General features: G+C 43.9%; 2 protein-coding genes and 1 long non-coding RNA gene across 5 annotated transcripts in view; 2 read left to right on the top strand and 1 right to left on the bottom strand.

The window, feature by feature from the left end:
• CAPZA2 (capping actin protein of muscle Z-line subunit alpha 2) overlaps nt 1–3,923 on the top strand; it is a 30,882-nt gene extending 26,959 nt beyond the window's left edge. The window contains exons 9-10 of the mRNA XM_048051013.2: nt 837–899; nt 1,753–3,923. Of these exons, the coding sequence (XP_047906970.1) occupies nt 837–899; nt 1,753–1,893 (204 nt within the window). The 3' untranslated portion in view covers nt 1,894–3,923. The remainder of the gene's footprint in view (nt 1–836; nt 900–1,752) is intronic.
• Nucleotides 3,924–6,399: 2,476 nt separating this feature from the next.
• LOC136789991 (uncharacterized) lies at nt 6,400–15,097 on the bottom strand. The gene is made up of 2 exons (XR_010829022.1): nt 14,958–15,097; nt 6,400–7,504 (listed from the first exon to the last, which is right to left on the bottom strand). It is a non-coding gene; the product is annotated as an uncharacterized lncRNA (long non-coding RNA).
• ST7 (suppression of tumorigenicity 7) overlaps nt 14,762–26,285 on the top strand; it is a 144,499-nt gene continuing 132,975 nt past the window's right edge. Inside the window, exon 1 of one of the 3 annotated variants that reach the window (XM_048051007.2) lies at nt 14,762–15,042. In XM_048051007.2, coding sequence (XP_047906964.1) covers nt 14,892–15,042 — 151 coding nt within the window. In that variant the 5' untranslated portion in view covers nt 14,762–14,891. The remainder of the gene's footprint in view (nt 15,043–26,285) is intronic. The other 2 variants (XM_048051009.2, XR_007159079.2) reach the window with 2 other exon arrangements.

Raw genomic sequence — 26,285 nt, 5'->3', positions numbered from 1 at the left:
AAAAGTCAAAACCCTTCCCATCTGTAATTTTCTTCTACTGTTCACTACCTTCTTCATCTCTCTACAGTGTCCAGGAGCACTTTGACAGCTGCTAAGTGCAATTTCAGTGAAACTTTAAACCAGTTAGAGCTGAGGCTGCTATAGCCTTCCCCCAGCCATGTAGTCCAACCTCTGTTCTTGCAGAACACGGATGGGTAGATATAGTCTAGTGTTTTCTGCCTCGGTTCAGCTGCCTGTTTCAGAATATTTAGAAGCAAGAAATTTTGGTTTTGTTTGTAATTAATTAGCTGATGTTCTTGAAGCTGTACAGGAAATTTAACATCAATCCTGTTAACACCAATACTTAGCATGTTTTTAGAGACTTACACATACGCAGTTTCATATTTACAAATACTGTTCTGTTTTATGTCTTTTTATCAAACCATAACATTTTAAATCAAAGTATTGTAATAAGCTCTATGATAATCTGTATGCTTGTTTGCAGTTGAACTGTTACGATTTTTTTTAACACCATTTCCTACCACGAGTAAATCTATTAGCCTGGCACATGTAAATAAACCTATATAGCTGCATACTTGGTTGATTTATTTCCTCGTAATTTTAGCTCATACCCTGAACCAGCACAATACCCAAGAATAATTAAGGCATAGCAACAAAGAATGCAGTGTATGCTTTTTGGATGAATGTTTAGTTCAGTTTTGTTTTAGTCACTAAATGGTCACGTGTTCTCGTGGAATCTACGCACATCTCATAATTACTGGAAAAAACATAATGTAATTGGTCTTCTGAGAATCATGCTGTACATCAGACCTAATTCAAATGCTTTCTTTCTCTAGAATGAAGCCCAGACAGCGAAGGAATTTATAAAAATTGTAGAGGCTGCAGAAAATGAGTATCAGGTATGTTGGTGGAAAAACACACTATATCTTTACTCGTGTAGATTACCATATATTTGGCCAAAGCTACTATTCTATAATTAACGTGCTTGATACTAAGATAATGCAGTTCCTTACGGATCTAAATATATTACGTGCTGCTGTTAAATGTATTCTCCCTTTCCAAACCTTCTGGTGATTGCACTCACCTACATAACGTTACATTCAAAGTTGTTTTTTGAGAGAAGAAAATGCATCTCTGCAGGCCCTAGTGTGGTTAAATATCAGTGTTTCTGATCCGTTTCAGTGCATTCCTTGAGTGGAGTTTTTTGTACAGATTCTGTTCGAAGGCTGCTCTGTTACACAGCTTTGCTAACTATTACTGTAAGCATTATTCAAGTTAGTTGTCTTGAACATAAGGTAAATTTCAGACAGCTTGCTCTGTCAGTTTGAAAAAAATGCTCATTAATAAAACTGTAGTAAGTGTCGTATGCATTATATTTAAGTCGTGGTGTGTATATTTAAGTAGAGACTCACTCTACCATCCCACAGAAATAACAGTGGAAAATTTTGGTGTCTGGAAGTAATGATGTATGAGCTAACTCAGATTGGCATTTCATTCATGTTGCTGATTAACACACTGTGGGTTTGCTGAGACACCTGGGCCAGAGCCAGGTTTATTGCATCTGTCTAAATTTCTTCACATAGTTTCAGTCTAGATCTAACAGCTTTTCTTCATAAGATATTATTTTAATTTAGCATATGTTTATTAAGCCTCTTTAAGAGATAACAGACTCCTCAATCATTTAACTTCTTATATAGCACCCTGGTTCTGTTCTTCATGTGTCTTTGTTTTGTATGACTTTGTGTTTGACAGACTGCTATCAGCGAGAATTATCAGACTATGTCAGACACTACTTTCAAGGCCTTACGTCGACAGTTGCCAGTTACCCGCACCAAGATTGACTGGAACAAGATTCTTAGCTATAAGATTGGAAAAGAGATGCAGAATGCTTAAAACAAACGTTGCATGACTGGATCATTTTAGTGTCCTTGTATACAAATAAATTACAAAAAGTATTTGGAACTGTCAGATCACCCAGTCAGCATGGGCTTTTGCCATGGAAAATCACTGTAAGTAGTTTGGTTAGAGCACAAAGCTTAGCTAATTGATCTTTTTTGTTTTTTCTTTCTTTTCAGAGGGTTGCAACTTCATTGTAGCTGAGTATCTTCCTTTAGAGTTTCTGTTGTACCTTTATTTGTTTTTTATAATGAAGAAACCATGCCTTTAGTTTTCAATTACAAGTTAAGAACAGTTTGAAAATATTTTTGCATATAATAACCCTTTCTCTTGCTTTCATGTGAAATGGACAACTTCCAAAATGCGCTGGATTCCTTGTGGAGATCAGTAGTGTGCGTTTCTAGGTCAAGGTCAACGTGGAGCTGGCTATAGGTGCTGTTGTTGAAATCATCTACCCTTTAATTGAGTGTAAAATTGAGAAAGCATTTTCTATGTTGTTTAAACCTTTCAGCATACTTATTTAGCTAGCTCCATGTTAAGTTTAATTAAACTTAAAAAAGAAAAGGCCAAGGCCAAGGTCTAATGCTGTTTCAAGATTTTGAAATTAAATAAAAGTACTTATTTCAGAAATTCATTTAATGCTTTGATCCTGACAGTTACTTAAATGAGCTCAAACTCCATCTGCCCTTGAGTTTTTATCATAAAGCCACAAATGTATTATAACATGGCATATTGTAATATATATAATCCTGTACTCATTACCATGTCTGTCAGTTTATTTTTTTTTTCTTGGATTGAAATGTACTAAAACTCAATGTGACATTAAAATGCAAATTTTCTATTTATTTGAGTATCAAATTGCTTCCTGACACGGCCTATTTTTTTGCTATTTATATATTTTTAAAGGGTTGTTTAAAACAGCTGCAAACTTGTGGCCCATTGGCTATTTTCAGTGTATTTGCGGTTTGCTGCAATATTATCATACATTGTTTCCATTTTCATTTAAGAAACATCTACCTATGGAAGTCCACTTGACGTGTATCTTACAGCTTCATATGGAAGAAACTACAAGCCCCAAAATAACACATTTTTATACTTTCCTTGTCTGGTAGATCTGGTATTGAAAATGGATGTTAGGTATTTAAAAGCCCAGGCAAAAGCCATCATTACAAATGCTGTATTTCACTTCAGTGAATTCAAGATTTCATTTTTAATTGGATGGAAACCTGTTCTAAAAGATGCTATCTAATTATATGCTCATGATGAAAAAATAAGCGGCTTACTTTTTTAGAAGGTAGGTATTTATTTATGCAGGCTCCTTAAACAGTAAAGCTTACACAAGGGTTGTATATTTTTGTTTACAATATGATCCAATTAATCACTTTACACTGTAAGTTACAGTATAGCAAGAGGAGGAATCTCAGCTTGTACTGAGTAAAAAAAAAAAGTACACACAATAGTTTACTGTTTGAAGTGTAATAGCAATACCCCTATATACCATTCTTCAATGTTTTATTATAAAGGGGTATAGAGTCAACTAAGTCCTTGAAATTGCTGCTACTTTACAGTACTAAACTGTATAGTAGAAACTGTACTAACTTGTATCATAGAAGAGTTGTCTTCGTTCTACAACAGTCTTCCTGGAGAGTTTCCCTTGTAATTGTCTTTGTAAATCAGCTATTGAACCACGTTGTTGTTTAAAAGAAAGCTTATAAAAGCTGTATGCAAGCTGATAACGGATCCTGAGTCATTGTCTAGTCACTGTCAGTCTTCGTTAAGATCTAAATACAAACCGTGTCGCAGTATTTTCTTCAACATATACTTAAGAGCAAGCTAAAGAATGAAGAACAGTGAACGGGCAGTTAGGAGAACTGTTAATGGGCAACAGTGGTGCAATTAAACTAGCTGTTAGAAAGTTGTGTATGACCAGGATCAGCACTGGCTAAAAGTCAGAATGCTATTTTTCTTACCTGAAATAAAAAGCTAATTTTAAGCGAATTCCTAATAAAGAAGTATTTTACTGTGAAGTACTCTATGGTTGTGTTTTCCTCTCTGTTAATTCGGTCCTACAATAGTCTTGATTGCTGTCTTCAAAGAACAGCATCCTGCAGGCTCAATTCTAAGCCTGTCTATCAATTTGGTAGAATACTTTTGTATTACTTACACTTTTCTCTTGATGTGCTAATTTTTAGTCTGTGAGATAGTTCTACACCTTGAATGTCACATCCATTAAGTTACAGCTTCAGTAAAGTGATTTAGAAATAAATCAAATATTGTTACTTCTTCTAAATGGTATCTTATATCACATTTAGGGGTAATGACTCCCCAGATGAAGTTGACCTGAATTTATCACGGCACATTTGGAGTTCTTGATTTCTCTCAAAACTTTTGGATGTCACTTGCACTTTTTTTTAACCTCTACTGTTAAATTGGAGAACTTTAGAAATGCTTGGTAGTTTTAGGGTATTTTGTGTAGGGTTTTGTGTAGGTAAAGCACTTTCTCTGAGAAATTTTGCTGTGGTGATTGTCTTAATGTGACCTAATACTTGTTTATATTCTATTTTTAAATATAAAGACAAGCTTTGTATTGTGGAATGCTGATGTACTAGATATTATTACTTGTAATATGGACTTGTAAAATGCTTGTGTTTATGAAACGTTCTATACCTTATGCATCTCGGTGCCCCTTTATAGTGAGAAATTTTTAACTTGTATGCAAGTAAATAGTTGTTCTCTTTGAACATATGAAACAGGAGTTATACTTCTGTTTTCAAGTTCTCCTGAGCACCCCCTTTATGTATGTCTGTCTTAAAAATCATACTACAGGTAGAACAAGACTTTACCATCACTGTAATTTTAGTTACATCCCTTCTGCTTCTTACATCCTACACACTAAAAACAATTCTTCTTGCTGGTTTGTCTGGGAACACTGCAACGTAGTTCGTTAAATGGTTATTCAGCTCAAGGTTGAAAGTACTGTTTGAGATTGAACATCCTAATAGGTGCATCCTCTTCAGGTAAAGACCATCCGGATCTACACCAGTGGTGTTTGGGAGTAAAACCTTCTCTCATCCTCAGTGACCACACACTGGTTTGGCTGGGAAAGCAGTTTGGGCATGCTTGAGTTCACTTCCTGTTGAAGAAATCTGCACTGTGCTCTGGCTTTGCACCAAGCAGACTCCAGCTCCTGCTGGGGACGTGGGTCCATAGCAATAGTTTGTCCTTCAGACAGCTTGAAGCCACCTCTATGTTGAGGATGTCCGGAGGATCACGCTAAACCTACCCCTCAAATTTCCAGACTTTATATAGTGTAGGCATAGAGGTTGAATGCCAAGTGTCTGATTTTATGGATTTGTTCCTATCATACTAAACTACTTTCTGGTACAACCGTGGTTCCAGTCACACTTCTTTACTGGAAAGACTGAAAGTGTTCATCCTCTGGTAAAACTGTGACCTAGGTTTAGGTTAAACTTAGAGTTTGTTCATAACCTTGCAGAAGTGTCAGCTTTTGACAGTGGCAACTCCAATTTTCTTTGAAAAGCTAAAGGAAAGGAACAGTGAGAGTATGCACTTTATTCCTTCTGTGGAAAAGCAGGCTCAACACTCGGCACATTTTCTCACTTGTAATGTTTTCCTTTGTTACTGTGGTTGGCTTATCTGTAATTGGAAACATTCAGCATGATTTTTATCCATGTGCTCATCACAAGAGAGGGTAAGAGTGGTAATATTTGCCTTGAACATATTCTGTAAAAATGTTTAGACTTTTCTGTGCATCTTTTCTTGCAAATCAATTAAAATGTGCACAGGCAAACCTGTCAAGAGTTTAAAAAACAAGCCTCAGAGGTGCATATAAAGACTGTTACTTGGCTAGGTGTGGTTTGAAAAAACTTTCAGCTTATGGGCTTGTAAATGTGCTTGCAGAAGGAGTTATTGGTTGCTTTTGGGGGTAGACAGCACATGCTCATAATCACCTGTAGGAAATGATCATTTTGGTTTTGTTTGAATAACCTTAATATATTTCAGTGTCAAGTGTGTACAGAATCCAGTTCCGTAGTTAACAGCAAAAGAATTTGGAGTAGTTCCTTTAATAAACAAGTAGTTTACCCTTCGAACTTATTTCAGAAGTCATATAGGAATAATAATGTAGAAGGCTGAGCTATGGCTTTGGCACAATGCTGTGAATGCAAGACGAGCAGCATTGTGAGGAGGGTTTCCGAGAAACATGCTCACAGCTTCTTTTGCTGCAACTAAAGATTTCCTCAGATGGGTTGCCAGTTGCTGTGGTGAGTAGGCAAGCCTGCTGAGAGTCAAAAGCTACCTCTTGCGGTATGTCTGGAAACTAGGCTACCTTTCTTAGGTAGAGAAAAGAGGTTTGGCCCCATGAGGTAAAGGAGGGACTCCATGGAGTAAATGTTCAAACAAACGGCTACAAGAAAACCAGGCTACCTCCTCTTTTGCAAGTAAAACGTTTATGCATCTAACAGAAAAATCACAGCCACAAGCTCTCGAGTGGAAGACATGTTTAATTTCCATTTTCTTGGGATGCAATGACTATTAAATGTTTTCCTTCCAGCTGCTTGAGCTGCCTGCCTCTTCAATGTGTTGACTTCCTTGGGTGCTGGATTGTGGTGCGTACTGTCTCAGGACTAGGCATCTTGCAGAAGCCGGGTGCTTAAAAGTCAGGCTCCGAATGGTGGAAATGTTCAAAACCTTGCTGTGCTATTGAGGTGCCAGCAAGGGCTCCAGCTATGTCTGTGGGTTTGGGATGCCATCATCCTGCCTGTTCCTGGATAAGGCAACATATCTAGTTCTAACACAAGATCTGTCACCAAGATCGTAAGAGGTACAAGAGTATGACTGAATATGTATTTTCCGTCTCCTATTCAGCCTGAAGAGTGTGAGTCTGATGCTACAGCTCTGAGGAGAGCTTGACCTGTTATTTCCCTTCCAGTCTGTCTTAATCCAGTCAAAATCTTGAGGGTACTGCCCCAAATACCTCTGTGAATCTTTGGTAACCTGCGGTCTGTATACTGACCTAGCATTTGTTTCTACTGTGTCTTAACAACATGCATTTATAGCTTCTTTGTAATTTGGAAATAGGGGAAAGAAGCTCAGAAAAGGGGTAAGTTAATTACAAAATCAAATGGTACTCCAAAGATGAACACACTTTTAAGTACACTTCTAGTTTTGCTGTGACACTTAAGGTTAATAGCTGCACAAGCAACTGGAGTAGAAATCTGAGCTTTCGAGAGCCATTAACAGTTTTAAACTAAATAGCAGGAAGAAATCCGCTTTCCTCTTTCCTTTTGCATGGAGCTGCATTGTTAAATCCCCTTTCAGATGATGTAAAACGGGTAAACTTTGCAAGTCTTTCACTGCATTGTAAAAATATGAACGAGAGGAAGCAAAGGCGTAGTTGGCCACAAAGCTGCTGTGGTTAACGACTCCAAAGGTCAGATGTTTGATCGGACAACTGAGCAGTAGTGTTGTTAGGAGTCTTCACTTCTTTCAAGGGGAAGAAGCAAAAGCTCATCTTGGTTCTTATTGCACAGTGTGGTGGCACCAGCTGCACCTTGGCTGTAGTTGGTGGGATAGACAGTTGTCTGCTCTGAAAGAAATAGTTAATGATAAAAATTAAGTTTCCTCTCCAAGTTCCTGTAGGCCTTCAGTAGTGGTATTATTAGGGTAGGCGTTAAGAAAAGTTAAATCTTCCTTGCTGGATCTTAACCTCTTTTTGTTTTAGCTGTCTTCAAATACATTTTATGGACATGTTTTATGTATTTGAAGAGTGTCTCCAGACTCTGCAGATTTTAGGCTAAAGACTAATCCCAGCAATTCTAATTTCAACATGAAATTCAATACTTTAAATAATTTCTTTACATCCTGCTCATTGGTTTCTGTTCATTTTCAAAAGCAGATTGTCTTTGCTCTGCATCTTGTTAATTTAGGTCCCGGCGATGTTGCAGGCTATCATGGTATTAACAGAGTCCTTGGATTTCCTCCTGCTAGGAACTGGCATTGAAGGCTGTAGTGTTCCCTGGCATTGTTTTCATCAACAGTGAGAAGATTTCTGTTATTATTTCGAAACACATGCTAAATTATTACAAAATAAATAAAAAATACAGCTGGGTATGTCCCCTGCGATACCCCTTTCTAGTGGCAACAAAGGCACAGAGAGTGCACAAAACGGACAGCTCTGTATCCTGATGATGGGGGCCAGCCAGCAAACGACTCCTGAACTAAGAATCGTGGAATGAAGAGCTGAGGGCTGCTGTGAACTTTTCTGGGGCGATGAGATGGATCTTTGTTATCAGGGGTGTTTGTACCAACAGCAGGCAGTTCATTCATCAGTACCTTGTAAGCACTGATGTCAGTCAAAGCTGAAGAGGAGATATGCACCACTGTTGTACCTCACAGCTCCCCGGTTCTCTGCTGTGAAGCACATGGTGTGCTTTCTCCTACCTTTCTTCTGTGTGGAGGAAAAGAAAAGGAGCAGTGTTCAATCGGAGTTGACAAGGCAACATATGCTAGAGGTTGTAGTAGTCTCGCTCCACCTGAGCTAGCCAGAACATCTCATGGAGTATTAAAGAAGCGTGTGTCATTCAGGAGCCCATTTAAAGTTCCTGTAGGTGTGCACTGGTGGATGCCAGGAGTCAGCTCAATTGCAGAAGCCTAGACCCGAAACACCTGCTGAGAAAGGAAATGCCGTTTGCTCATGAAGAATTGAAGTGCTGCTGCTGTTTGAGGGCTCTGCTACAAGGCCAGGTCAGAAGCTGCTAGATGACTGATCTATGGGTGTAAGAGGAGCTGGAGTGAAGGAGCAAGGAGAAGAATCTGTTGAAAGTGTTCGGTAGATGTCCTGTTCCACTTCGCTAATAAACTTAGTGAGGCATCATCTTCCGGTTAGGAACTTGGGGACCTCTCCTCAGCTCTTTCAGCTGGGTACTGTGTGCTTTGCAGTGCAACTAGCAGTTAATGTGACCAGAATTACAGTACCTGAATTGAGATGATGAGGTAGAGACAGCCGCTACGTAATTTCCCAAATAGTAAACTCAACCACTGGATACTTCACCCTTCTGATAAGGTTATTCCTGAACATAGTAAATTTTCTGAATAAACTGTAACTGCTGTCACGATGTGGTGACCCAGTGCCTGGTATCAAAACACAGATGATGACGTGGTTGAGAAACAACAGACACAACCTTGGCACTCCCACAACCAAGGATAATTGTTCTGTGAAAAAATCAAAGTTATCACTCAAGTAATGGACCCAATGAAAGAAGTGCCAAGGTTATTTATAATAATGGGTATTCACTGCAGATGATGGATTTGCTGCAACCATGTGGCTCTCATTGGTGGTGGAGATCACCACAGAGAGTAGCAAACATTAATACATCATTTGCTCAAAACCTCTTGTAGTCTGTTGGTGAAAGAAGGGGAGAAAACTTCTTCCTGGGTTTCTACAGATACCTAGCTGGTGAAGACGCAGTGTTGATGTTGAGCTCACTATTGCCTTCAGCTCTGGGGCCCTCAGCACAAGAAGGACATGGGCCTGTTGGAGCAGGTCAGAGGTGGGCCACAAGGATGGTTAGAGCTTGGAGCACCTCTCCTGTGAAGACAGGCTGAGGGAGTTGGGGTTGTTCAGCCTGGAGAAGAGAAAGCTCAGGGGAGACCTTAGAGCAGCCTTCCGGTGCCTAAAGGGGGCCTGCAGGAAAGCTGGGGAGGGACTCTTTGTCAAGGAGTATAGGTTTAGGACAAGAGGTAATGGTTTTAAACTAAGAGGGAAGATTTAGATTAGATACTCAGAAGAAATTCTTTACTGTGGGGGTGGTGAGGCACTGGCACAGGCTGCCCAGAGAAGCTGTGGGTGCCCCATCCCTGGAGGTGCCCAAGGCCAGGCTGGATGGGGCTTTGGGCAACCTGGTCTGGTGGGAGGTGTCCCTGCACATGGCAGGGTTTGGAACCGGGCGGTCTTTGAGGTCCCTTCCACCCCAAACCATTCTGGGATTCTGTGACAGGAAAAATAAACGATGCTGTGTATACACTAATTGCAGATTTCAGATAGAGCAATTGAGACATTTTTATCTGCTAAAAAGGTCCATTTGTTGGTACAGCGACAACACAAAGCAAATTGCAATCACTCAACATCTTACGAAAAAAGGCAAGATACTGAACAGCAAGGAAATTCAGTGCCTTCTCCTCTCCGGCGCCTCCAAATTCATCTCAGGACAGAGAAGCAGGCTTACCGCTTGGCTCTGCTCCAGGGTGCGGGTCCAGGGAGCCGAGCTGCCGTCCTGCCCCTCAACCTAACCGGGGAGGCCGCCAGCAGTGCCGGTCCCCCCGGGCTCCCCGCCATCTGTCTCTGCCTCCTCGCTTCTCCCGCAGCCCCGTCTGCCTCCTGTGACGTACCAAGACGTGTGGATGCCGATGCCAAACTCCGGCTTGCCAAGAGCTCTGTTTTGACCAGAGGCCAACCTTGCGGCTTTTTAGTATTTCCTTACGAATCCTGAGCACGTACCATCTCGCACAAATACTGACGGGGCTCTGTACACCACCTGATTTTTACAAAGGATCTTTGTAAAATAGCTCAGTGAATGTGTGTGTCAATCTACATCAGAAGAAATATGTAAGTGCTACTGGCAGATACTTCTGTGGATTTTTTTTTTTTCCAGAGATATATCAATAAGCTTTAGCAAACAGGTGTGGTTGGGAGGAGGCACTGTGCGCTGCACTGACACCTGCTTCTGCTGATGTTCAGGGTGGAATACCTGTCTGATTTTTAGGGAGAAAAGTCATTTGTTAGTCAAAAAAGGTAAAAGAAGAAAGGAAAACAGGTTGGATTTTGGTTTGGTTTGATATTCTGGCTAAGGTCTATTTCTAACGCTACCTGAAAATACTGAAACACAGCTTGGAGTTGCACTTAACTATTTGGTGGCTCTTTTCTTTGCACTGTGCTTCCATCGGCATCTTGTTAACCGAGCCAGGTCTAATTCTGTATTTGTGACTTGCCTTGCAGCTAAGGCAGCTGCCCGGTTGCTTTTCTTGTCAGTAAGAGCCGTAATTGACTTTCCTCCAGGCTGCCCTTCCTCCCTCCCCGGTAACTGCCCGCACACCTTCTTCATCCTCTTTTTTTTGCCTGAGTCTTCATGGCCATGGGCAGCCCCACGTGTTCAGGGCATGTCAGCCTTCTCTTCGTTTTCTCCATCCTCCTTCAGTTTAAACAGATCCCTGGGAATCTGGGGGTCCAGCTCCTGCTCCTTCAGCTGCCCCTCCTGTATGAACAGATAAAAACAGGCGGAGCTTCGTTCCCTGTCCTCTAACCTGCACGCTGCTTGGAAATCTAGGAAGAAGATTATTTTTTTTTTAACTTTGTGAGAAGCGGTGATCTTAGTACACAAATATGGTGGCATATTTTGAAATATGACTATCTTATTTTCAGCTGAAGCATATTCCTGTAGTACCATAACATCTCAAAAGATAAGGATCAGAAGCTTCGGGCTGAGCACCCTGCTCAGAAGTCCATAGTAAAGTATTTAGGAGTCTTTTGTTTGTTTTTAATGAAAATAGATTGATTAAATTGTAAATTAAGCAAGATTTTTTTATTTCAGTCTTCTTTAACATGTTTTCAGTTCTCTGGGCTGTGGCTAAGATGTGTGTGCTTTAGCTGAAAAGAGACTTTCCTACATGTTTAAGCGGTTTTATTAAGGCTTTGTGATGCCTGAAGAGTGCTGGCAACAGCATGCCATGACAATTCCTTTAGTGCTTTCACTCACGTTGGCAGGCTGTTTATAAGCATCATGGATTTCGGTTTAGACTGCCATCTCCAGTTCATCCCTGATATCGTTTAATGTGGGCTTGCATACGTTTAACAGGCACACTATGTGCAAGTGGATTTACATCTGTATATACACGTGTGCACGTGCACGGGCGCAGACCTTAAGCCTAGCCTTTTGTTGCATGCTGGTAGCATCTATTGCTTCTTACTTGCCAGGCCCCAAGCTCAGGAGGGATCCTCCCGTCTGGAAAAAAGCGATAACTTCGCCGTACCTCATGTGCAGTGACTGTCACTGCGTCCACTTCCTGATGTAATTCAGCAAAGTCATCAACAGTCGTCTGAGAAAGTGAGCAGCCCGGGCTCAGCTTATGGCAAGTAAATGAGCCGTGTGGGCACCTGCAAGGCTCGCAGAAGTAGGGACTGGGGTACCCAAGGAGCTGTGTGAAAACACTTAACTGAGTAAGATAGTTGTGTGGAAAATCAGAGCAGAAAGGTAAAAGATGCTTTTAAAATGATATTTTATTTTTTTTTTTTTTTTTGCAATGGCCACTTCAGCTGTATTCTGTTAGGTCTTGACCTAGCAAAGAAGCGAGCGCCCAGAGCCAGGAGACACTTAATAAAATCTTAATAAAACCTCTTTATAGTACTGAAGAGTTTGCTTTTTGACTTGTAAAACGGATGTTTTAAAACTTTGTGTTAATACTTGGCACCCTTTGCTAGCAGAATGGAGAGAGGAGGGAGAATTAGTGTTAAACAGAGCCCGAACTGCGGGCATCGTGCTTGGGAGCTCAGCGGTGTCTTCAGTGGTGGCAACAGAAACGCAATTAATTCATCGCCTGAGCACACCGTGCCAGCCGTGGCTCAAGATACCCTAATGGGCAACTCCTCTTCACCTCGAGCAAACGCTGCTTTTGGGACGCACGGTTCTTCTTCCTCGACTTTTCTTAAACCCTTTGTGCTTTCAAAAACCCTTGTGTCTTTCCTCTAGGAAAGGAATCGATCGTAGTTTTGTAATGTAGGCAATGATATTCTCAAAACTACCATATGTAGAGAAAAATTATGTGACAAATTTGCTCTTTTTTTCCTAATACATAAGAGAACGTGAGAGGAACGAAGAGAACGTGAGAGGAACAAAGAGAACATGAGAGGAATATTTTAATTTAGCAATAATTTTATGATGGAATAAGGTTGGTTTTTTTTCAGATATGACTTATGTCTTAAGTATTTCCTTTCTAACTGGAAGAGGAAGCAGAAATAATTGAAATGTGGTTTTCTGTGGCAGGTAATTTAACTATAAATGTCCTTTTTGCAGTTTCTTTCAAAATGCCATCTGTATATTCTAATTAAAATAAAGTTTTGTGCTTTATTAGTGGGAAAAACTTCTGCCAGCCTCACACCAGTGTTGCCATATGGCAACACCTCCCTTAATCCGAAGATCCTGGCACCTCTGAACGCCCGAGCCCCAGCCAGTGTTGCCTACCCAGCTGCACGTCCTGTGGAAGAACAAATTTGTGAGCCTGGGTGCCTTTGGTACCGCAAGAAGGTATAAATTTGTAAGACTGCAGATTTACTTTGCTGTAATGTCCTTTAGGAATTGCAAACATGCTAGAAAAGCTGTGTTTTATCTATGGTGACTTTTTCATCGGCAGACTAGAAAATCCCAGGAGAGTGTGGCTATTATCAGTTTGGGCCATTCGACAGGGTTTCTTGTTCTTTCAGTATTGCTTAAGAAATGCCAGCTATTTCCCAAGGTGCTGTAGAGCATTATCCCACTCCAAACAGACCGTAGGAGCTTAGAAGGGGAGAGGTCAAGACAAATTAAAGTGCACAGTGCGCGGTACATAAATGTTTGTAAGCCGTGGGACATCAGGAAAGTGGGAACCAGTTACGTTAAATGGCCTCTGAATTTCTGGCACGGTCTGTTGACAAATCTTGTTTCATGCAGTACGTCAGTAAGTCATGGTAGAAGAAAAATGCATTTCACAGAAGTGCAGTTTTACTACTTGAAGACTGTGCTTTGTCTACACTTTTTTTTTTAATAAGACATTGGTTTACTTTGCCATGTGGTATCTATCCTCTGAGTGGGGAGCTTTGCAGTTCAGGGTGGTGCTGAGCGTGGTACACATGAATATACAAGATAGGGTGCACATAAAATTGTAGTTTTCTGCGTCTGATACTATCCTAGGAAGACTAGGTTAGGCAAAGAGACTGAAAAGAAAATACATCTGTAAGATCCTGATCCCACAGGGAACCCTTTTTAGGCTCGAAGTTCTGCTGCGTTGTGAGAAGGTCGGCTAAAATCCTTGCTGAAAAACGCAAAGCCAAGCACAAAAAGAGAAAAGGAGAAAGAGTGGAAGAAAGAAAGAAGAAAAAAAAAAAAGAAAAAAGGAAAAAAGGGAAAATAAAGGAAAAAGGAAAAAGAAAAAAAGAGAAAAAAATAAAAAAGGAAAAAATAAAAAAGGAAAACAGAAAAAATAAAAAAGAAAAAAAAAAAAGGAAAAAATAAAAAAGAAAAAATAAAAAAGGAAAAAATAAAAAAGAAGAGAAAAAGAATAAGAAAAGGGAAAAAAGGAAAAAAGAAAAAGAAAAAAAGAATTAAAAAAAAGAAGAAGAAAATAATAAAAAAAAAAGAAAAGTGAAAACATGAGAAAATAAGAAAAGAAAAAAAAGAAAGAAAGAAGCAAGCAGCGGCGGCTCGCGCTGCCGTTACGTGTTTGCCCGTGCATTTAACGGCCGCGGCTGCCGGTTTCCCGGGGCAGCCTCTCGCCGTTTCCCCGCGTTTCATCATGCGCCGGCCGAGCCCCGTGCCCCCGTCCCCCGGCGCCCCCGTCCCGCTCCCTCCCCGTCCCCCCCCACCGCCCCCCGGCGGCCGGGGGCCGCGCGGGGCCGCCCCGCAGCACGGGGCCGGGGCCGGGGCCGGGGCCGGGGCCGGGGGGGGCGGTGGCGGCGGCGTTGCGGCCCCCGGTCGGCGGGCCCCGCGCTGCCTTCCCCGGCGGCGGGCGCGGGCCGCTCCCGGCGGAGTCCATCTTAGGGCGCCGCGGCCGGGCCGAGCCCAGCGCAGCGCAGCCCCTGCGGAGGAGCCGGGCTCGGCAGGCGCCGCTCGCCCCCCGCACCCGCTGCGCGGCTGTGGCAGCAGAGAGCAGGTTTGGCGGCGGCGGCGCCTTTTTTTTTTTTTCTTTCCTTTTTTTTTTTTTTTTTTTTTTTTTCCCCCTTCCAAAACATGGCTGAAGCCGGGACGGGCTTTCTGGAGCAGCTCAAGTCCTGCATCGTCTGGTCGTGGACCTACCTCTGGACGCTGTGGTTCTTCGTCATGCTCTTCCTCGTCTACATCCTGCGGGTGCCCCTGAAGATCAACGACAATTTAACCACAGGTAACCGCGGCTCCTCGTCCCCGCCGGGCACCGGGCGAGGCCCGCGGGGCGGCCTCGGGGCGCTGCCGGGCCCGGGGGGGCTCCCGGGGGGGCTCCCGCGAGAGGCCGGGGCCGGCGGCTCGCCCCGGGGCACCCCCGGCCCTGCCCGGGGTGAGCGCACGGGGCACGGCTCTGGCGGCCCCCGGGGCCGTGCGAGGTGCTGGGAGGGCAGCAGCGGGGCTGTGAGGTGGGCTCGGGAGGGAGCGGGGCGGGTGGAGCGGGGTGGTGGGGTCCTGCCAGCCCCGGGGGTGCTTGGCTTGGGGGTCCTCCTAGCTCCAGGAGCCCCAGCGCCACAGAAATCCCAGGGCGTGCTTTGAGGCGAGCAGCCCAAATTACCTCCCAGCGTTTTATCGCCCTTCCCTTCCCCGCCTTGAGGGATGCTGCCCGAAGCTCGGCTGCTTGCTGTGCCAGCCTGCCCGCTGCTGCCCGCAGGTGTGCTGGGGCTGGGGGGCACTGCTGGACCTCCCCTCCTCCTCTGCTTCACGCCGTGAGCACAGGTGAAGAAGCACGGGGCGAGCTGTGACCGTGCCCGGCTGAAGCTCGCGGTTAGCTGGAGCGTGGTTTGACACAGGACTTGTGCCGTGACTTCTCTCAAAGAGCAGATCTCCTTGTTTTGACTAGCGAGCCCTCGGAGGGGAGAGTCCTGTGTCTGATTCTCAGCCACCAGCTACTTCTGCTGGTCCTTCCGTGTAAATGACGAGTAACGAAACTGCTGTTTTCCCCCCACGGCTTCATGCTTTTTTCCGTACTTTTGAGAATAACTGAGCATTTCAGGTGCTCGGGCAGCGCGTTTAATTCCCAAGCCTAAGCCACAACAATCAGAAGCAATTTACTCTCCTGTGTGCCCGGTCTCGGTTCATTTCCATAGCAGGCTTATCTCAGTACCGTAGGCTGAGGGACTGTGTAAATACTAACCCAGCTTAAGTTACGGGGCAGCTAATTCTCTCCGGGAGCTTTCCTAGCAGCAGGTGGTGTAGGCACGGATGAGGGATTCAAAAGGAAAAATTTATTTGTGGAAAACTCTTGGTTTCTTTAAAGGGTAAAACCAGACTGGTTATTACGGGGAATATGCTTGGATTAGGGTAATATATGGAATGGAGTTAACATATTTTCCTGCACAATTTGTGGTGTGTGTTGTACCGATTTAACACGATCAAAGCTTTTATGATGTTTCTGATAAAAATTAGGTACTAGATTGCTCTTCTGAATGATAAGTGTGCAAGTCTGCTGGAAGGTAATCGCTGTTGGGATGGACTTTGCCTATGCAGACGTGATAGGGCAATACGCCACTAGTACACTGAATCAGCAGGAACCCATGCAGCGTTAGCCAGCCTGAATTGGGCAGTTGTATCTTGAAACTGTTCATTTTTCCCAGGTTGGTTATTTTTTTTCAGTTAAAAAGGCTGAAGAAATTACCAGCGAGTCCCAAAGCGTGTGGTGAAAATTAGTTACCATGGGAGAACAATGTGGCCTTTGTGCGTCATCTGTTCCTAAGTGGTGTTTATTAAAAAATCAGCACTAGCAATAGCGGGGAGTTTTTGGTGGTGGTGGGTGGGATTTTTTTTAATTTTTTTTTTTTCAAAGCTCTCCTGAATGAATTAAAACCCATGTGATTCATTGTGGCTTTTCGTTCCAGTTAGTCACAATGGGATGCTGTCACTGGGGTAAGGCTTCTCAAAGCGCACCAGCTGTGATATTCATCAAACTTATCGCAGTGGTGTGAAAAGAAGAGCATAAACATTGCTAGCAAAAGTTCTGGATGACGTAAAAAATAATAAGGTGATTAAAAACAATGACTCGGCATTTTCCGAGCGAGATCTGGATCTGTCGAGGTCAGTCAGGCGAACTGGTTTTCTGTACCACCAGATGCGGACGTAGGCAGCCAGGAAGAGCGGTGCAGCCCCCAGGTATGGTTTGCACCTCATGAAATCGTGTCTGCGGTTGGCTGCTGCGATATGAAGGGCTGCCGTGGCATGGGAAGGAGAGTACCACGCGAGGGTAATGTTATTTCTGACAGTGCCTGTGTTGGCGTGGTTCTGTTTTTCCATGCCTGGCGTCGGTATTTTTAAAAGGAAGGTGGAGAACTGGAGAAGGCAGCAACAAAGGGGTTTAAGGGCTGGAGATACGCAGTATGGAGTAAGAGACTTGACTGAGAGATGGCTAGGTTGCATTAAAGAGGTATTGTCTTGGGGAATAGGTGGCCATTTAGTCATGAAAAGAATAAGAATTGATGGGTAGAAGCAGAGGGCAAACTCAATTAAGTCATAAAAAGTCATTAATTTTTAACAAGCCATGGATCAGCTGCTAAAGGAACCTTTGGGTTTCCCATTTCTGAAAGTCTCCAGCTCGGATGGCGCAATAAGAGTCACCAGTGCAGCGTTAAATCAGTTTTCAGCGAGAGCTTGTGCAATAGGCTGGGCAGCGTCAGCGGTCAGGGTAATCGAGGAAGGTCTCACCCAGTAGTCCAGTGGTCACTTCTGGCTTTAGGTTTTATTAAGAACAAGTGTGGGGCCTTTATTCCTCCTCTGAAGTTGGGCAGATGTGCTTGCCCGGAGTGTTTTATAGCTGTGGCCAAGCTGGTAGGGCAAGTCCGTCATGCCGTGTGTTTAATTAGGCTGACGGGCTGCAAGAGTCTCCGCAATTTTGGGCAGGTGTAATTCCAGTGTCCTCAGTGGAGAGCGGATTGCAGCAATGTAACCAGGGGAAATCTAGTCTGCCGTAGAAAAATACTGATGCTAAATCTGATTGTTGTGTTTCATGGTTTTCGCGTTTTACTGAAGCTTGTACAGATCAAGTCATAAAGTTTCTGTGAACGGGAGAGCGCGAACTCTTCCAGCTGCACGGTGCCTTTAACCAGGAAGCAATAGAGAAAGCTTAATATGCCAGGTTAAAATATTAAACGCAGAATAAGTGGCTAAGGAAGCGGATGTTGCTGTCTTTCTCCAAAATAATTAAGTAGACGTGATTACTTTGTATAAATAATGTGCTGTACTTTTCTTCCACGTTGGCACTTGCAGTTTCTGAATGCCACGTTAATCCGAACTAAGACACACCTCTTATAAATACGTGCAACCCTGGTTGTTTTTTCCTCAAATAACAGTTTGGCTCTTTATTTGTATCCTAAGAGGGAGAAAGGCCCAGCAGTTGAAGTTTCTGAGTATTTTATTTAACCTCCTGAAGTGCACCAGGAGGACGGATTTACTGACCAGAGCATTGACTGCAGCCGGCTCGCGACGAGGCAGACAGGAAGGCTCCTCGGAAGCTTTTGGGTTGCAGAGGGCAGAGGAATCATGAAACCTTTTTTTCCTGAAGGCGTGAATAATCAGAAGGAACGAGCCAGCCTAGCTTGGTAGGTGCCCGTGTTGTGCCGCCGGCTTAGTGCAGGACATCCCGCTCCGGCTGCGCTGCAGCAGGGCCCTGCGCTCTCACAGCTCAGCGTCCGAAGGAGGGTTTGTAGCCAGTGCCACGAGGGAAAAGGAGAGATGTTGCCTCCCAGGTCACTCTGGATGGATGTGGGGACAGCAGCCAGGGGAGAGAGCACGTCGCTGCAGTTACAGCTAGCTCTCCTCGCCATAAGTCGTCTTCTGGGGCACACTGTATTTTTCTTTCTCTTTCCCTTTTTTTTTTCTCCTTAATTCTGATGATCCTACTGAAATAATGACCGAGGATTTTAATTATGTGGGGTCTGTGACCATGTAATAGGATTCTCTTGGAGCCCAGAGTCTGAAGCACTGTGCCTGGTGCCAGCCATCTGGAGAGGGGAAGAAAGAGGCTGATGTGCAGCAAGGCTTGTAACACTAGCCAGCGCCAGATTACTCAATTACAGCCAGGTTTTGTGCTTGAATGGGCAGGAGAGCAGAGCAGACGTGTTCTAAGTGCTTCTCTGTCCTCTGTAAAATTAGGGTAACAACACTTTCTCTTCGTCCAAGAAGAGTCTTTTTGAAGACACAGAGTTGAGAGCTTCTCAGGCAGCCAGGTCCTACAGGAATCTGGTCCAGCTAAAGTACATTTACTGGCATGTGCATCGCACAGGCTTAGATAAATAAAGCACTTGGACCACTGCAGTAAAACTCATTGAACCTTCATTTTACCAAACCTATCCAGCACTTAACCAAGCAAGAAAGTTGTGTGCGATTCTGTAAGCAGAAATTCTGTAGGAGATGAACAGAGGAGGCATGAGAGGATGGAGCAAAGCCCATCTCATCGCTGGGGAGGGACTCTCTATCAGGGAGTGGAGTGATAAGACAAGGAGTAATGGCTTTAAACTAGAATAGGGTAGGTTTAGATTAGGTGTAAGGAGGAAATTCTTTACCCTGAGGGTGATGAGACCCTGGCACAGGCTGCCCAGAGAAGCTGTGGATGCCCCATCCCTGGAGGTGTTCAAGGCCAGGCTGGATGGGGCTTTGGGCAACCTGGTCTGGTGGGAGGTGTCCCTGCCCATGGCAGGGGGCTTGGAAAAGGGTGGGCTTAAAGGTCCCTTCCACCCCAAGCCATTCTGGGATTCTGTGATCTTTCTGATCTTCTCTTCGCTGGTCTTCCTGATCCTGCAGATCTGCACTCAGCGTTGGTGCAGCGTGCTGCTCTCCAGCAGGTTGCAATGGGATTTAGTTCCCACTGGTCTCAAACCCTAGCAGCAGAAACCACTCCTCTGTTACTAAAAGTCACCCAGTGGCCACGATTTCCCCGCGGATGACAGAAGGTGTTGGTTCTGCTCGTAAATTCAAGCCTGGGAAATTAAGCATGAGGGCTGGAAAAGATTAACTTGAGCAAAGCCAGGGAGTCGCAACCGGATTAAACGTGAGCGAACAACTCTGTTCTAACTCTTGAAAGGAACAGGACAGTTATTGTAGGTTCACGGGCTTGCAGGTAGTTGCCTGGCCTTTCAAAGGCAGCTTTTGTTGTTATGACGGGTGAGTTCATGAGTGTTCACTGAGTGAACCACTGAAAGGAGTATGTTATAATAACACAAAACCCGGAGCAAAATTCTGATTCCACCAAAAATCGGTGGAACTCCCTGAAAAATGCAGTGTTGATGATTTTTTTTTCTTTTTTTTTTTTCTGTGAACTGGACTGTTGAAAGTAAAATTTGAAATACATGACCACTCCTAGCAGGGCTGGCATATAGATTTCTAAAAATAAATCATTCAAATTTTATACAGCTACAGTTTGTTGTGCTTACGGTTCTTGGTTGAGGTAGTGCTTTGCAGTGCTACTGGTCTCACTGACCCCGAATTACTTGTCTTTAACTTTTGGGTTTATCAGAATGTAAATGGAGCCTTTCCTCAATGCAGATCCTACTTTTCTGCAATCCTAGTGGAATTAAAGTAAATCTTGTTTTGTTTACTGTTAGCTTCTGTCTTCAGCTGTATCGCTTACAGTCCTGTGAAGCATTCGTAGCTGTTGCTGATCCTCCAGGCAGGCTTGAATGTGAGAGGTTTCTTTGGTCTTTTTTTTGTGTATGTTTTTTGGAAAAAAAATTATTGGGATGTAGGCTAAAATGCAAGAGGACATTGTACAGCATATTTAAACTGTTTTACTCATGTATATTTTCAGCATGGTATGCTTGGAAATTCCCCTTTCACTCTTTGTGGAAAAGAATATAATGTGCATGAAAGCAGTGTTATTTATGGCAAAATTCTTTATAAACTAAACTTGGGATTCTTGCGGTGAAATGGGGAGGAAAAGCCATAACAAAACCTGCTAGATTAATTCCCAATGGATGCAGCATAAAATGATACAGGAGAACATTGGTTTTCTACAGATTTTGGCATTTCTTCAGGAATTTGATTTTTATTTGATTGAACTTAATTTTTCAGTCGGAGTCAAATTCAGGAAACAGGGTGAAGTCTGTAAGAAATGCAAGGTTTTCTGAAAGCACTTCTTTAAGAAATTGTCTTTCTTATTACAGAAGTTCTAGAATATTGGCAGCCAGTATTCCAGGGAAAATAGGTGAGAGCCTACAAAATGGTATTTGATAAAATCTTGAGTGAATGTACTGTAACGCTGACTGATAGGCAACCACTGAGTTGTACTGTGAGCTTCTAACTGAAGCCTAATATCCTCCATCTGTTGATGAAAATTTTCAGAAGTGCTCCTAAAACGGCATATATGTAGTGGGATTTTCCAAAGGATCCACCGAGTGCCAATATAAATTTAGCCTGGAAGAACATAAGCCCCATTGTACGCATAGGTTTTTGGTCCTAACTTTCTGAGCAGCCGTGCAAAGGCTTTGATTGCAAATTAAGAGGAACAATTAAAATAGAAATGTACTTTTTTGGCACTTATTTCATAAACAAAGCTAGAAGTAAATGCAGAAATCTACATGGTAAATTTGAATCTGCGGAAGATAAGAAGCACTGAGGGTTGTCAGTGCCTGCCTTTAGAGCAACACCTGGCAGAAATTAGGAAGATGGTGTTGCCTCCGCATAGGCAAAACACTTTTTTTGAGGGAATGGTGTGTCTGTATTTTAGAATGGATTCTGGAAATTGCAGCAGTCTCTGAGAAGAACTGTGCAGAGTCTAGAAAAAACACCTTACACCAATGGCATAAGGAAGGTCAAATGTTTATCTAACCACAGAGAAGCCACAAAGGCAACTTGATCATAACTAAGGAGGAGTGAGAACTGTGATCTAGTTGACAGACATCTAGCAAGCTTCCGAAGTGTTTAAAGGTAAAGTGCATGCGCTGTTTGGCAGAACTGGGGCCACAACAATCTGAGGTCTGAAGAAGCCTTGCTGCGAGACATTTGGGGCGTAATACGCTAACAGAAATAAGGTATGGAGGTGTGGTTGATTAGACTGTAAGCTATGTCATGGGAAGAAAATAGCAGGTACTCAAAATGTAGAGAAGACAAATGTTACAGATAGGGGTGGCTGCAAGCTGAATCCCGAGGACTTCCTACGTGAAGTATGTTTTTAACAGAGATTCGTGGAGATGTGACCTAAATGCTATGGCAAGCGATGCTGTGGCTTTGCAGCTTTGGGTCTTTTGGTATTAAGACTGTCAGTGCAGTGAGCACTGCCATGCCTCAGTGAGGTGAATGAAATCTTGTGGCCTGCAATAAACTGAGAGCTGAGTGTTAAAAACGCTGTGGTGTTGAGATGAGGAAAGAAAAGCCAGCTGGAAGCGTTGTTGCCCGTGCACAGGCAGGTTGCGCAAGCGCCGCGGCCGCGGTGGCTCCAGGGTGTGCTGGGGCTCCTGTAGGCAAGGGGCTGGGGTTTCCGTGCTCCCAGTCAGCCGACAGGCCCTGCGTGTGAGCTGTGCCTTGTAAAACAGAGCTGTTTGTCTTGCTGGCAAGTGGCAAAGCAAATAAAACGACTGAAGTGGCAGCTTGCGTTGGGTGACCCAGCAGTTTGCTCTGGACTCAAATCTACAAAAGGGAACATCGCAGTCAGAAAATTGTGACTCTCAGAGTCACTGAGGTTGGAAAAGACCTCTAAGATCATCTTGTACGGCAGTCACACTGAGCCAAGACTCAGTCTTCTCGTCGCAAGGCTCGTTGTTTAAGAAGGTATTTCATGTTCGACAAAGTGAGGCCCCGCTCCAAATAGCTGTGGGTTTGTCGAACACTGTTGAGGTTTGTATTGAACTGGGCAGGGAGGACACAGGGGGAAACGAGGCCCTGGTCCTGCGGACCTTCAGTGACATGGTTCTGTGAGCATGAGTCCTGACCTTTAGTGAAAAGGCAGTAATGTGCGTAAAGTCTCACAGACCGGGGTCTAAACAGTCGACCAGGGCACTGCCAGCGGCCTGTAGCAAAACTGGGGGTAGAGACCCCATCCCTTCCTCCAAAACCAGTTTTCTCCCTTGTCATTTGATGGTCACATCCAACTTTTCCCTTTTTACAGGAGGCATTTGTCAAAGAGTTTCAGACAAACCACAGCTTGGTCCCCTGGCCGGGCTGTGAGGTATTTGCGGGAGTGCTCCTCCTCTGTTAATTGTCTGAGGCCCCCTCCACCTGTTTTTAAATTAGCTCTTTGTGGCATCGGAGGCATCTATTGAGAGATTGTATTATAAACTCGAGCTTGTCCTCGTGCCTGCGAGGTGTCATGTGGCCCAGTGATGCTGTGTAAATACTAATGAGTGAAAGTTGCTTTGTAAGCTACCAGCACAGACTAATTGCCTCTGGTGTGTTTCTTAGGCCGGCACTACAGAAGCGCGGCCGATTTTAGCAGAGAACGCCAAGCTTAAGCAGCGCTAATGCAGTTAAAGAGAGGAGTTAATGTCGCGCTTTCAGAAGACAGAACAAACAAGTTGTTACTGTTAAGCCTGAGGAAAAGACCTGAATTCAAAGTCCAAATCAAAACTCGCCAGCTGCTAAGAGAAGACAAAGATTTATTATTGTGGAGTCTGAAGTGGAGATTTACCACGGTGGTAAATTCAGTGCTTAAGTGATCAAGTGCACTTAAATGTACCAATTAGAAGGATAAAAGCTATAGGGCAAAAATGAAATGCAGTCATCGTAAGATTCCTTTTGTGCACAGTGTGCCAGCTGCAACCAGGAGATTTAATTTCCAGTTCACTTTCTAGAAATAAACTTGGCTTATTAAATGTCAGGCCTGTTAGGTTGATATGCTGGTTCTTATGCCCAGCAGCAAGGCGCTTGGAGATCAGATTTAAAGCACAAGAAATGTTATCATCGTCGTCGTTTGATTTCGTAAGGCTGTCATTCATTTCTCAAGAAAACGGGTTTGCAACCTGAGACTACTGTAGACATTGGTCTTCGCATAAATAAATGTTTCGATGGCACTGCCTGTGTGCTTTATGCTGAAAACTGTTTACAGCACGGCTCGGTCTGGTGCAAGGTTACGTGATCTATTGACGTGCTTAATCTTCCATGTGAAATTTCTCTTGCTATTTTTAATTCTGAAGTGAACTTGCTGGCAGCGTGCCCGGCCGGTAGGTTTTACCCAGATCCCAGCTTAGAGTCCTAGACCGGTCATTTCCTCCACTTTGAAAAAGGAGGGTAAACCTGACCTGTCGCAGGAGTGCTGCTGGCCCGTGGTGCCCTGCTGCTGTTAGGCGGCAGAAGTGTCTCCTCAACAGCACTTGGCTTCAGGGATGCGTCTGCCTGCTCCGAGTAGGCTCCTGCCGTGGGTCCCTGTGCCCATTCATACAACTCGTTGGGTTAGGACAGAGCAGGAGCGATACAAGCACCAGAGCATCTCCTCAGCAGTAAATGCTGTCCCACGTGTTCTTAACTCGAATCTCCCTCTAGGAAAACCTGCCAGGAGTCTGCTGTTTTCAAGTGCTGACCACGGGTGTGTTAACAGCAGCCCCTAAAGCCATGGTCGGGGGGATACAACCCATGAGGAGTTCCCATCAGTTACAGAACTGCCCAGTCTGCCCGGATTGCAGGAGTTGCCTGGCTCTGGAGAGTGAGGATGTGGCCCATGCCACGGTCCAGGCCTTTTGTCAGTCTGGAGTCAGGACTGTCACCCAGGATTTCCCAGCCTAATTCCTCTGCCTGCTGTGGTGGTGATGTGGGAACTGTGCTGCGTGGAAATGAAGAGCCGGGGGTGGCTCTCTGGGTCACCTTCTGCAGTCCCCAGCCACATTTTGGTAATTTGGTATCTTTTCATAAACCTCTGCGCTGGTTTGCCAGAGCTGGTCAGAAACCCTGTTCTAATTCCAGCCCGAATTTATTCATGGCTGGTTTGTAGGCATTTGTGCTTGTGACAGGTCCTCCTCTAGCTTTAAAGTCTGTGCTGCTGCGGTGAGGATTGCTGCCCCGTGTGTTCATGGGGATTTTTCCTTCCCAGTCCCTGTTCAGGACAGAGCAAACTACACTGGTCTGCTCTCATAATATGCCTGTATTTTCTTGTTCGTTCTAGTTACATTTGACCTGTTTCAGTTTTCCATCCATTTCATAACCACGTAACCAGCATTGTACATAGTATGCCAAGATAGGGCTCCATTAACTGCTGTTTACATAGTGTCATTAACGTTTCCCTCCTGCCACTGGACATGCTTTGCCGTGTATTTATGCAGTTACAATTGCCTTTTTGTGTCAGCATCTCCTCAGAGGGTGGTAGTACTGTGGTCGTGTAGTCTGCTGGATGTTTCTGTCCGTGCAGCTGGCCAGCTGCAGGCAGCAGCTCTTGCTGCTCTCTCGCACTTTGCACCATTAACTTTGATCCAGTTTCCTTCACTGCAGCTTGCCCAGGCTCCGTTTCTCCCTGCGTAATGATTCATTTCTGCTCTGTACTGGCAGCTTATACCAGCTTTCTCCTGCACCCTTCTGGCTTTGGTAATGAAAATATTCAGTAAGGTTGAGCTGACAGCTTTATGAGCCTCTCCTTTTCCCCCAGTGCTTCCCAGCAAGTGGCAGTTTTCCATCTTTGCCAGTTCTTCCCTCTCAGTTCCCCCCATCTCCTGCTTTAACTAACTTCCTATGTCACTGTGTCAAATACTTCACTGAAATCCAGATAGTTTGGAGCTACTCATTTTTCTTGGCTGGCAAACTGGATATTTTTTAATAAAGAAACACTTCTGGTTGGTCTGGCATGATTTATTTATTTTGTGTTATATCCAGTTTTTCATTTACCCCTGTTGCTTAATTTATTGTCATCTTTAAAATTGTGAAGTTTCACATAGTACTGCTTTCTCAGTGGTGTTAGAGCGTGGGTCTGTGTCTTATATATATGAGGTATTCTGGCATAGGCTAGGGATTTTCATCAGTATATTAAAACCATCCTGAAACTTGGCTTGATTTTCCAAATGCCACTTCTTTCAGCAGGATCATTTATGTGTGTTCCCTTCGTCTCGCACTCAGCCATGTCTCGAACGTGCTGCACTCTTTGAATTTTGTCTGTTTCTCTCGTCAGAGTATCTGTTTTCTTGCACTTCTTTTTTTTTTTTCCTCCATGTTTGACAGTTTTGTTCACATTCAGAAGTGAAACAAGTATTCATTTTGGTTTGGGGACTACTGTATTATACTTCTTACCATACTGTCACATTAGTGACTTTACTGAAGTATTCAGTATCTGCTTGTGTGGCGGGTTTATTTTGATAAATATTGTGTGGTTTTAGACAGCTCTTAAGGTCTTACTGAGTCCTCCTTTTAGCAGGTACAACTTTATTTCTGAGCTTTTTGTCATCCCCCAAAGCAGAGGGGTATATTTGAACATCCTGGGCCTTGCAGGCAATATCTGTACAGGGCTGATATTGCTTTATTTTAAAGCGTTGGCTCATAGATACGTGT

Source organism: Anser cygnoides, chromosome 1 (genome assembly GCF_040182565.1).
Source record: "Anser cygnoides isolate HZ-2024a breed goose chromosome 1, Taihu_goose_T2T_genome, whole genome shotgun sequence".
Taxonomy (NCBI): Eukaryota; Metazoa; Chordata; class Aves; order Anseriformes; family Anatidae; genus Anser; species Anser cygnoides.
Note: the sequence above shows the minus strand (reverse complement) of the source record. Positions and strands in the feature narration are given on the sequence as shown.